This window comes from Notamacropus eugenii, chromosome 5 (genome assembly GCF_028372415.1).
Source record: "Notamacropus eugenii isolate mMacEug1 chromosome 5, mMacEug1.pri_v2, whole genome shotgun sequence".
Classification (NCBI taxonomy): Eukaryota; Metazoa; Chordata; class Mammalia; order Diprotodontia; family Macropodidae; genus Notamacropus; species Notamacropus eugenii.
In genome coordinates this window covers 24,684,294-24,696,914 of record NC_092876.1, presented here as the reverse complement: position 1 = coordinate 24,696,914, position 12,621 = coordinate 24,684,294, and the positions used below count along the sequence as shown (strand labels likewise).

The following is a 12,621-nucleotide window of genomic DNA, read 5'->3' as shown; positions in this document are numbered from 1 at the left end:
CTCTGATATTTTCCCATTCTAAGGACTTTTCTAGCTCTTATATTCTGTGTTCTAAGATTACTATTAGCTATGATGTTCCCTGTTCTAAGGTCCCTTCCAGCTCTGACATTCCTTGTTCTAAGGGCCCTCTCAGCTCTGACATTCCTTATTCTAAGTGTTCCATATTCTCAGGTATCCCACTCAGGTTTCTAAGCTGAAAACTCACAGGCAAACCACCAGGCAGAGGAAGAGCACAGCAGCCAAGATGAATACAACCGGGGCTCTTTGAATCACAGTTTCCAAAAAGAGACTGGAACTCCATGGGCCTCTCTCTGAGGATATACACAATCTGAAGGAAGCTAGACTCTCTTGTTCTTCACCCCTCCCTCCCAACTCTCCCAAGGCCCCAGGAATGATGATATTTCATCTAGAGTATCTTCTTGCCCCTTACTCTCCACCATACACTCCATCCAGTGATTGCTGCTCCATGAACAAGACACTCCATCTCTACACTGTGGCCATTTTCAATGGGTGTCTGCTCTGTCTGGAACTCTCTTCCTCCTCATTTCCACCCACTGACTTCCCTGGTTCCTTCAAGTCCCACCTTCTACAGGAAGTCTTTCTCAGGCCTTCTCAGTGTCTTTACCTTTACCTTATCAATTATCTCCCATTTATCCAATATAAATCTTTTTGTACATAATGGTTAGCTTGTTGTCTCTCTCTTTATGCTATCACTTTCTTGAAGACAGGGTCTTGCTTGTTTTTGTATCTCAAGAGCTTAGCATAGCATTTGGCACAAAGTAGGCCCTTAACAACTGCAAACTGACTTGACCTGATAGGTGAGATTAGTTGAATGAGACTGGGACCTTCAATACCACATCCTCAAGGAATGACTTTTTCAGGGGCTCTGCTCTCTATAGTCTCATGACCCAGGAATCCAGTGTCACTGGTTCTAACCTTCTCCCTAACTTTTCTTCCCCTGAGCAAACCAAGCATCTAGTCACCCACTCTCCTCAAACTTACCAGCAACCCTGAGCTGCACAGTTCTCTCTGTGCTCATTGTGGCTTCTGGAAATGTCACCCAACAGGTGAGATTAGTACCATTATCCTGTAGCTGGGGGGTGAATAGGAGTTTGGAGGAATTGGTATTCGATGAGGTCAATGTCTGGGAAGAGAGGGCAGTCCCATTCCAGAAAAAGGTGATGGGTGTCTCATTTCTGCAGGCCCCAGGAGCCGTGCAGGTCAAGGTCACCTGTTGCCTGGGTTCCAAGATCTCTGGCATGTGGACCTCTGGCTTCTGGGTCAGATCTAGAGGACAGAGGGAGTGAGTTAGATGGAAGAAAGAGGGGTTTAAAGTGTACAGCCAAATGATGGCCTTGGGGTAATCTGTTTTGTCGCTAGCAGGTCCTTTCCCTGACTTTTCCTTTTTATTTCCTGTCTCTTCTCTCTCCATCCCCAGTAGCTGCATATCATACTCAGTTCATAGTGCTTTAGTACCTCAAGAAGAGGCCCTCTCACTAGTGTGCCTGTCCCTTTGATACAGCTATGAAGACCCCCTCCCCACTTTTGTCCTTGATACCCAGATCCTGAATGCTCACCCCTGCCTAGCACCATGTTTCTTTACAGAAAGAGTCACAGTCCAGCTTATGTCCTCGAGACTCCCTCATGTATCACCAGCATGTCCTTCCCTGGATTTCAAACTGCCTTCTGTCCTTGTCTTTTCATCACCCCAAACAATTCTCTGGGACAGAGAACTCACCCTCTACCTTGATGAACACTCTGTCATCGTTGAAACTGTATTTCAGATTTCCTTTCTCTATACGGAACTCATAATGTCCCTGATCACATCTTTTGACCCCAGTAATTCTTAGGGAGCAATTGTCCATCTGAAGGTTCCCAATAAAGTAGAACCGGCCCTTGGTCCAGGTCTGGACAGCCTTTTGGGGGTTATTGGTGACCACTAGTGTGTTTGAGAGTTCCGTGTGGTACCAGTATCCATGGCCTATGTGATTATTCTTGTATTCTGGGGGATAGTAGAAAGAACAGGGGATGGAGACACACAGCCCCTCCTGAACGATCACTGTCTTCTGGGCACGAATCCCAAATTTCTTCTGTTGAGAAAAGGATCCTATGGGAAAAAAGAAAGACCCGGCCCAAAGCCTCCTTTGTTTTTCCATTCGATCTCACCTCCAGACCTTACAGCCAATTTATTCCCCAGACCCTCTCGCCTTTCTTTAGGAACCCTCTATTTTGGTCCTATTCTCACTTACCTTCCCAGAACTGGAGCAGTAGCAGTGACAGGAGGAGGAGGAGGTCCATGGTGAGATGAAGAGATCAAAGGAGACCAGAGCCATCTAGAGGGCAACCTCAGACCAATTCATACAGACTTCTGGGAGGAAGAATCCTAAGCAGAGGGGAAGAGACACACCAGAGCCAGAGGAAAGGAGAGGGGTCTTCTGAGAGCATCAGGGAGTTTGGTCCTACCAGTTTTTCCCTTCTGCTCATCCTCAGAGCAGGGGCCCCAAAAGAAACCACTAACCCACTAGGAGGGAAGTCAGATGTGTAGAAATGGAAGATGGCATGAGGGATGCAGGTGGAGGAGGGCAGTGACCAGCACTTCCTCCTTCTCCTGTTACTTGTGCTCACTGAATGATAGGTCAAAAAAACTCCTTTATCACCATTAGACAAGAGGCCCCTCACTACTTCTGTGAGTTTTCCATTGCTTCAGCCCTGTTACCAAACTTGTCATTGTTCAGTCGTTTTTCAATCATGTCTGACTCTCTGTGACTCCATTTGGGGTTTTCTTGGTAAAGATACTGGACTGTTTTGCCATTTCCTTCTTCAGCTCATTTTACAGATCATGAAAGTGAGGTAAACAGAGTTAGGTGACTTGCCCACGGTCACAGAACTAGTAAATGTCTGAGGCTGGATTTGAATTGATGTACTTCTGATTCCATACCCAGCATTCTATCATATACCACCTAGCTGCCCCTTGGTGCCTAACTGCACCATTCTATTCCCTCCCCATATGTCTTTTTTGCTGAGTCCCTTTCCCCTGACACGTTCTCACTACTCAATATCTGTCTTGCAGTGAGAATCTCAGTCCTTCTTGATCCTTCTTGATGTCCCTAAAGCTTCATTATTGTCTTTTTATGATGATGACAGTAATTCTCATTTCTTTTTGATATTTTTTGTGTTAATTTATTTACTTTAGCCAACATTAACATAAGATTTTGAGTTCCAGATTTTCTCCCCATCTCTCTCCTCCCCCCACCCCAAGATGGCTTTCATTCTGATTACTCTTTCCCCTAATCTGATCTCCCTTCTATCATTCTATCCCCCTCCTGCTCACTTTCTTATAGGGCAAGACAGATTTCTATACTCCATTGCCTGTGTATCTTATTTCTCAGTTGAACGTAAACACAATTTTTAACATTTGTTTTTAAAACTTTGAGTTCCAAATTCTCACCCTTCCCTCTCTACCCACCCTCAATGAGAAGGTAAGCCATTCAAAACAGGTTATACACATGTAGTTATACAAAACATTTCCATAACAGTCATGCTGTGAAAGACTATATTTCCCTCCATCCTATCCCACTCCCTATTTATTCTATTCTCTCCTTTGACCCTGTCCGTTTTCAAAAGTGTTTGCTTCTGATGACCTCCCCTGCCAGTCTGTTCTTGCTTCTATCATCCCCCCCTTATCCCCTTCCTCCTACTTTCCTATAGAGTAAGATACCCAGTTAAGTGTGTATGTTATTCTCTCTACAGGCCAAATCCAGTGAGAGTAAGGTTCACACGTTCCCTCTTACCTCCCCCTTCTTCCCCTCCATTGTAAAAGCTTTTTCTTGCCTCTTTTATGTGAGATGATTTACTCTATTTCTTAGCCAGTACCAAGTGTTTTTGATGACTGCTGTTTTATAATACAATTTGAGATCTGATAAGGCAACACCATTTTCCCTAGCATTTCTTTTCATTAATTCCCTTGATATACTGGACATTTTGTTCTTTCAGATGAATTTTGATATTATTTCTGGCTCTAGAAAATAATTTTCTGGTATTTTGATTGGTATGGCACTGAATAAGTAAATTAATTTAGGTAGAATTGTCATTTTTATTATATTAGATCGGCCTACCCACAAGCAACTGATACTTTTCCAATTGCTTAAGTTTGATTTTATTTGTGCAAAAAGTGTTTTGTCAATTGTGTTATATAGTCCCTGAGTTTGTTTTGGCAAGTAGACTCCCAGATATTTTATCATGTCTACTGTAACTCTAAATGGAATTTCTCCTTCTATCTCTTGCTGTTGGGCTTTGTTAGTAATATATAGAAATGCAGCAGATTTATGTGGGTTTATTTTGTAAGTTGCAACTTTGTGAAAGTTGTTTATTATTTCAAGTAGTTTTTTACTTGATTCTCTAGGATTCCCTAAGTACACTGTCATATCATCTGCATAGAGGGATAACTTAGTTTCTTCTTTGCCTATTCTGATTCCTTCAGTTTCTTTTTCTTCTCACTGCTAAAGTTAACATTTCTAATACCATAATGAATAACAGTGGTGATAATGGACATCCTTGTTTCATCCCTAATCTTATTGAAAATGCATCTAGCTTATCCCCATTACATTAATGCTTGCTGATGGTTTTAGGTAGATACAGCTTATTATTTTAAGGAAGACTCCATTTATTCCTATGCTTTCCAATGTTTTAAATAGGAATGAGAGTTGTATTTTGTGAAAAACTATTTCTGCATCTATTAAGATAATCCTATGGTTTTTGATAGTTTTGTTGTTGATATGATCAATAATACTGATAGTTTTCCTAATATTGAACCAGCCCTGCATTCCTGGTATAAATCCTACCTGATCACACTGTATTATTCTCATGATAAGTTGCTGTATTCTTTTTGCTAACATCTTATTTAAAATTAATGCACCTATATTCATTAGAGAAATTGGTCTACAATTTTCTTTTTCTGTTTTGTCTCTTCCTGGTTTAGGTATCAGAACCATATTTGTATCATAAAAAGAATTTGGTAGGACTCCTTCTTTGCCAATTTTACCAAATAATCTATATAATACTGGAATTAACTGTTCTATAGTGCTTGATAGAATTCATTTGCAAATCCATCTGGCCCTGGAGATTTTTTCCTAGGTAGTTCATTGGTGGCTTGTTCAGTTTCTTTATCTGAGATAGGGATATTTAAGTATTTAATTTCCTCTTCTGTTAATCTGGGCAATTTGTATTTTTTAACTATTCATTCATCTCTCTTGGATTGTAAGATTTATGGGCATACAATTGGACAAAGTAATTTCTAATTATTGTTTTAATTTCCTCCTCTTTGAAGGTGAGCTCATCCTTTTCTTTTTTGACATTGGTAATTTGATTTTCTTCTTTCTCTTTTTAATCAAGTGGTGTATCAATTTTATTGGTTTTTTCATAAAACCAACTCTTCATTTTATTTATTAGTTCAATAGTTTTCTTAATTTCAATTTTATTAATCTCTCTTTTGGTTTTTGGTATTTTTAATTTGGTATTTACTTGGGGTTTTTCAATTTGTTCTTTTTCTAGCCTTTTTAACTGCATACCCAATTCATTGACCTCCTCTTTCTCTATTTTATTCATGTTAGCATTCAATGATATAAATCTTCCCCTCAGAATTGTTTTTGCAGCATCTCATAAGTTTTGGTAGGTTGTCTCATTATTGTCATTCTCTTCATTGAAGTTGTTGATTGTTTCTATGATTTGTTGTTTAACCTACTCATTCTTTAGGATTGGATTATTTAATTTCAAATTAATTTTTGGTCTATCTATCCCTGGCTTTTTTTTACATATAATTTTTACAGTATTATTATCTGAGAAGGATGCATTGACTATCTCTGCCTTTGTGCACTGAATTGTCAGGTTTTTATGCCCTAATACATGCTCAGTTTTTGTATATGTGCCATATACTGCTAAAAAAAGTATATTCTTTTCTATCCTCATTCAATTTTTTCCAGAGAGCTATCATATCTACCTTATCCAGAATTGTATTCACCTCCTTAACTTCTTTCTTGTTTATTTTGAGGTTAGATTTATCAGTTTCAGAGAGGGGGAGGAGGAGGTCCCTCACTAGTATACTTTCACTGTCTATTTTTTCCTGTAACTCCCTTAACTTCTCCTCTAAGAATCTGGATGCTATACCAATTGGTACATATATGTTTAGTAATGATGTTGCTTCATTGTCTATGGTGCCTTTTAGAAGAATATAGTTTCCTTCCTCATCTCTTTTGATTAGATCTATTTCTGCTTTTGGTTTGCCTGAGATTAGGATTGTTATCCCTGCTTTTTTATATCAGCTGAAACATAATATATTCTTCTCCAATCTTTTACCTTTACACTGTATATATCTTCCTGTTTCAAATGTGTTTCTTGTAAACAATATATTGTTGGATTATGGTTTTAAATTCATTCTGCTATCCACATCAGTTTTATGGGAGAGCTCATCCTATTCACATTCACAGGTATGATTACTATCTGTGTCTTTGTCTCCATCCTATTTCCCCTCATTTATGCTTTTAATTCTCCCTTCCTATTCACGATAGAATTTCAATTTTTGACCACAGCCTCCCTCAGTCTTCCCTCCCTTCTATCAGCCCACCTTCCTTTTATTCCCCTTTCCCCTCCCACTGCCTATAGGGCAAGTTAGATTTCTTTACATAACTGAATATGTTGTTCCCTCCTTGAACCAAATCAGATGGGAGTAAATCTCAAACAGAGCTCATCTCCCTCCCCTCTCTCCCTCTACTATAATACATTTTTGTACCTCTTCCTGTGATATAATTTACCTTTTTTGCCTCCTCTTTTTCACATCTCCTGTTACAATCCCTTCGCACCCTTAAATCACATTTTTTCATCATCACATCAGTTAATTTATACCCATTCTTTCTATCTATGTATATCCTTCTTAAATTTCATAATAAATATACAATTCTCAAGAGTAACAAGTATTGTCCTCCCATATAGGGATATAAATTGTTTGCTCATATTGAATAACAAGTTATTTTCCTCCTGTTTATCTTTTTATGCCTCTTTTGAGCCTTGTATTTTGAAAATCAAATTTTCTATCGAGCTCTGGCCTTTTCATTAGAAAGATCTGGAAATCTCTTATTTCACTGAATATCCATCTCCTTACCTGAAATATTATGCTCAATTTGGCTGGGTAATTGATCGTTGGTTATAGTCCTAGCTCCTTCGCCTTACAGAATTTCATATTCCAATCCCTTCAGTCTTTTAATGTAGAAGCTGTATGGTCCTGTGTGATCCTGACTGTAGGTTATTTTGACTATTATTAATACCCAAACTAGCTATAAGGGACATATGAAGAAGGATGCCATCTGCATCCAGAGAAATGACTGATAAATTGAAGTATAGAATAATTTTGCATATTTATTTTGTTTCTAATGGTAGCCATCTCTAGGGTGGGGGAGAGGGAAAGAAAAAATTTGCATGATAATTTTATTGTATATTTGAAAGCAATAGGAAGTTGTGTGTAACAGATTTGCAGTTTGATGTGCAATTATCTTTTTATGTTATGGAAATGCCTTTTTATTCCATAAATTAAAAAAAAAGAATTAAAAAAGATCAATCAATTCATTGAAAAAATTTGACATTCTCTGTACTGTTTTATGGCTGTGGTGAACCTACCTCTGCAAAAGAAAGGAGACAATTTTTTTTCTTCCATAATTTCTCTAGGGACCTTGTTCTCAGAAATTGCACAAAATACACAATTTTCAGTTGTTTGGTGGTGTTTTTTTTTCCATGTCATCTTTTCAGCTGTCATGCACAGAATTTCTGCAAAAAAGAAGCTCAAAACTTCACTAAGACCATTGAGACATTCTGTGCATTATTTTCTTGACTTTTCTTAGCTTTACATCATTTTGCATCAGTTTATGTAAGTCTTTTCATGTTTTTTGGTATTCATCATATTCTTCATTTCTTGTAGCCCAACAGTATTTCCTTATATCCATGCACCACCATTTTTTTGGCCATTCAATGCACTGTCTCTCACTTTTTTCCTCCCCTCTCCCCAGTCTTTTGTTAGCACAGGATGTGTTGCAATCAATATTTTGATATATGTGGGGTCTTTCTTTTTATCAATGACATCCTTGGGTCCTGTGCCTACCAGTAGAATCTCTGGCTTAGGAAGTATGGGTGTTTTAGCCACTTAATGTGTGCATAATTCCAAGTTGCTTTCTAGAAGTAATTTGTTGTTCTACAATAGACTGTATTAATTAACAGCTCCATTAACAATATTCCACAATCCTCCCCAAGGACAATTTCTACTTTGTTGGGGAATCTTTATTGCCAATGCACTAAACATGAGAGTAGCTCTCATTTCTGTAGTACTTTGAGGCCTACCAAGTATGTGCATGGGTCTGAGGCTGCTCTAGCAGGCACAATTATGCCCATATAACCTGGTAGAGAAATAAGCTTCTAATAGAGTGAAAGTGGTTAAACTAAGGCTGCCCAATGTGTGAACATCAGAGACCAGACTTGAAACCAAGTCTCCTGACTGTTCCCACTCCTTCCACTTTGCCAGTTGGTTCTTGATCCCTTTTGTCCCTCCATTTGTGCCCAGTGTAAGTACCATGTAGCCCAGACCCCACTGGTGACCGAACATTTATGAGTGGGAGCTCAGTGCAGACAAGCCTTGGTCTCACCAACGGAAAAAATCTGTCTCAGGTCTCCTTAAAGGTAGGGCCTTCTGTCTGACATTATCTCCAGTTTAACCTGTATGTAACTTGTTGATCAGATATTGTCTTCACTATTAGATTTTGAGCTACTTGTAAAAATAAAATTTTTTTTTCTTTTTTCCTCCTTTTTTTTGTGTCCCCAACTCTGGAACACTGTCTGGAAAACAGTAGGTGCTTAATAAATACTTCTTGACTTTTCCTCTATGGGCTTTTGTTTCCCTTCCTGGAAAATGAAACTTCAGGAATAGTTGGTACCACATTTATATGTTCAATTTTTCCACCCCAGGGACTCACATAATTGTTATCCATTGAGAAAAGATGGCAATAAGTGACTTTGATCCAGAAATATCTTTAAATGAGTTTGATTTGATTAGTAAAGAAAGTATGCATGTATGTGGAAATGTAATATGACATGTATGTAAGCTGAACTTTTCGTTAAGTTTAACAGAAAGTTGTTTTGTTTATCATAGGGAGGAATTTAACAAAATGTTAAGTTGTTTTTCAGTCATGTCAGACTATTTATGACCCCATTTGGGGTTTTCTTAGCAAAAATACTTTGCCATTTCTTCTTTCAGCTCATTTTACAGATGAGGAAACTGAGGCAAATAGGGCTAAGTGACTTGCCCAGGGTCACACTATTATTAGGTGTTGTTGTGTCCAAGCTATTGGACACAATATTACTATTATTGTGTCCAAGTCCAGGTTTGAGCTCACAAAGGTGAGTCTTCCTGACTCCAGTTCTGGCACTCTATCCACTGCACCACCTAGCTGTGTCAGTTGCCATTTAAGAACTTAGCCTTGGAATATCCTGGGCCAAACAGGTTGGCAACCACAAGACTAGACTGTGTTACAGAACTGTAGAATGTCCGAGTTGGAAGAAACCTCAACAACCATCTTGGTCAACCCATTGTTCATTTTAAAAAAGTATATTTTTATTTATTTCATTAACTCTTTCCCAATTATATATATTTTTTCTAACATTTAAAAAAAATGAGTTGGAAATTTTCTCCCTCCCTCCCTTCTCTCACCTTTTGAGAAGGCAAGCAATATGATATACATGTGAAGTAATGCAAAACATTTCTATACTAGCCCTGTTGCAAAGGAAAACACATGCACACAAAACGAACAAAAATAAAATTTAAAAAAGTCTTCAATCTGCACTCAAAGTTTATTGATTCCCTCTCTGGAGGTGATAGCATTTTTCATCATGGTCCTTTGGAATTATCTTGGATCATTGTTTTAATCAGAGAAGGGAAATCTTTCACAATTGATCATCCTTACAATATTGTTGTTACGGTGTACAATGTTCTTCCAGTTCTTTTCATTTCACTTTGCATCAGTTCATATAAATCTTCCTTGTTTTTTCTGAAACCATCCTGCTCCTCATTTTTTATAGTACTGTAGTATTCCATCATAATCATATACTGCAACTTGCAATTCCCCAATTGACGATCATGCCTTCAAATTCTTAGCCACAACAAAAAGAGCAGCTATGAATATTTTTCTAAAAACAGGTTCTTTCTCCTTTTCTCTGATCTCTTTGGAATACAGACTTAGTTGTGATGTTTCTTGGTCAAAGGGTATGAATAGTTTTATAGCCTTTTGGTCATCATTCCAATTTTTTCTTCAGAATGATTAGACCAGTTCACAATTTCACCAATAGTGTATTCACGTCCCAACTTTTTCCACATCCCTTCCAACATTTGTCATTTTCTCTTTCAGTCATATTAACCAATATATATCAGCCAGTCTTATAGGTGTGAGTTGGCACCTCAGAGTTGTTTTAATTTATATTTCTCTACTTGATAGTGATTTGGATCATTTTTTTTTGTCACTATTAATAGATTTGATTTCTTCACCTGAAAACTGCCTGTTCATATGCTTTGACCATTTATCAGTTGGGGAAAGGCTTCCTTTTTTTTTGTTACAAATTTGTCTCAGTTCCCTATGAATTCGAGAAATGAGTTGACCAATCCACTCTTGATAAAGAATCCCCCCACAATAACATACTATAGATGGGGCCATGAATCTTTTTAAAGATCTTCATTGAGGGAGAACCTGTGACATCCAAAGGCATCCCATACCACTTTGGGATAGACCTATTCATTAAAAGTTTTCGTTCATGGGCAGCTAGGTGACTCAGTAGATAGAGCACTGGCCCTGGAGTCAGGAGAACCTGAGTTCAAAGCTAGCTTCAGACACTTACCAGCTGTGTGACCCTGGGCCAGTCACTTCACCCTGATTTCCTCACAAAAAGAAACTTTTTCCTTACATTAAACCCAGATTTCTTTCTTTGCTATTCTCTCCACCCCTCTCCCTTTTCTACTCTCTTGCTCTAGGTCTATCTTATGGGGCCACCTTAATCTTAGAAATGAAAGCCCTCTTTTGCATAAGAGTCTTGCAAGTTTTTGGAGACAGTGGTCAAATTTCCTTCTCTGACCATCTCCCCCATACCCAACCTTCTTTCTAGTCTCAGCAGTCCTGTTATGGAATAGACCTATTATGGAATAGTTCTATTATGGAAGAGAATAGATTCTCCATCCTAGCTGTCTATTTCTTCAGGTTTGTTGCCATTTTATTCCAGGAAAAGATATGATCACACAACCAGCTTCCTAGTCCAAGGTCTCATCACTTTAATTTAGACTTTTGTAATAGACACTAACTGGTCTCCCTACATCTAACCAATCAAGCAACAAACATTTATTCAGGGTTTACTTCCTGCTAAATATCTGGGATACAAAGAAAAAAATGAGCCCCTGCCCTCAGGGAACTTAAATTCTCTCAAGGAGGACAATGTAGCTAGGTTTGTATGAGTTATAAAATATGAGATATAAAGTTACCTTAACGGGTAAGGCTTTGGCACTGTAGAGATTGGCAAAGGTCACCACCCTATAGAAGTTGGAATTTGAGAGGAGTCTGAAGGAAGCCAGGGATTCCAAGAGTCAGAATTGAGGAGGGAGAGCTTGGCAGACAAGGGGGACAGCTAGGGAAGAGCACAGAAATGGGAAATAGACTGTCCTGCTCTGAGGGCCAGCAAGGTGGCCAGTGTGTCTAAATCACAGAGTGCAGGGAGGGTAGTAGAATGTTGAAGACTGGTGGAATAACAATGAACCAAGTTGGGAAGTCTTTTAAGTGTTGAACAAGGTACTTTATAGTTGATCTTGAAGATAATAGGGAATCACTAGAGTTTATTGAGTAGAGGAGGTGACGTGGTCAAAGCTGTCCTTTAGGAACATCACTGGCAACTATGGGAAAGATAGATTGGAGGAGAAAGGGACTTGAGTCAGGAAGGCCAAGGATAAGGCTTTTCAGTTATCCAGGTGAAAGGAATAAAGGCTTGAATTAGATCAGTAACCGTGAGTGGAGATGAGTGAAAATTTGTTTTTGAGAGATTATTGCAGAGAAAGTATAAATTTGGCAACTGATTGGTTATGTGGGATGAGTGAAATTGAGGAATAGATGATGACAATAAAGTAGAGAACCTCTGTGACTGGATGATGGTGGTGCCCTTGACAGTAGCTGGGAGGTTCAGAATGTGGAGTATTTGTGGAGGAAGATCAATAGTTCTATTTTGGACATACTGAATTTCAGAGGTCTATGGGACACACAGTCTGAAATATCCAACAGACTGTTAGTGATTTCAGATGAGAGTTCAGGAGAGACTCAAACCGGATAGATTGATCTAGAACTCAACTTTCTGAAGATGATGATTGAAGCCATGGGATCTTTTGAGATAACCAAATGAGATAGTACAGTGAGAAAAGGACAGAGCCTTAAGCAATACCTCCAGTTAGTGGAAGTGACAAAGATAAAGGTCCAGTAATGGAGACTTGAGAAAGGTTGACCAGAAAGATTGGAGGACAACCAGGAGAGACCAGGCTCCCAAACACCCAGAGAAGAGAGCATG

General features: G+C 38.6%; 1 protein-coding gene across 1 annotated transcript; it reads right to left on the bottom strand.

Annotated features, from left to right (window-relative positions):
- Positions 1-979: 979 nt before the first annotated feature.
- On the bottom strand, positions 980-2,298 carry LOC140507432 (myeloid cell surface antigen CD33-like). Its single transcript, XM_072615523.1, has 3 exons — positions 2,250-2,298; positions 1,739-2,107; positions 980-1,287 (listed from the first exon to the last, which is right to left on the bottom strand). The coding sequence occupies exons 1-3, from the start codon at positions 2,296-2,298 to the stop codon at positions 980-982; spliced, it is 726 nt and encodes a 241-aa protein (XP_072471624.1).
- Between the last annotated feature and the right edge of the window lie 10,323 nt (positions 2,299-12,621).

Bases quoted from the DNA above. Each gene is read 5' to 3' on its own strand.
- LOC140507432 (XM_072615523.1), bottom strand. From the start codon at position 2,298: ATGGACCTCCTCCTCCTCCTGTCACTGCTACTGCTCCAGTTCTGGGAA. The intron at 2,108-2,249 runs GTAAGTGAGAAT...TTTTTCCCATAG, and splicing joins ACTGCTCCAGTTCTGGGAAG to GATCCTTTTCTCAACAGAAG. The intron at 1,288-1,738 runs GTGAGTTCTCTG...TCTGTCCTCTAG, and splicing joins AGTGTTCATCAAGGTAGAGG to ATCTGACCCAGAAGCCAGAG.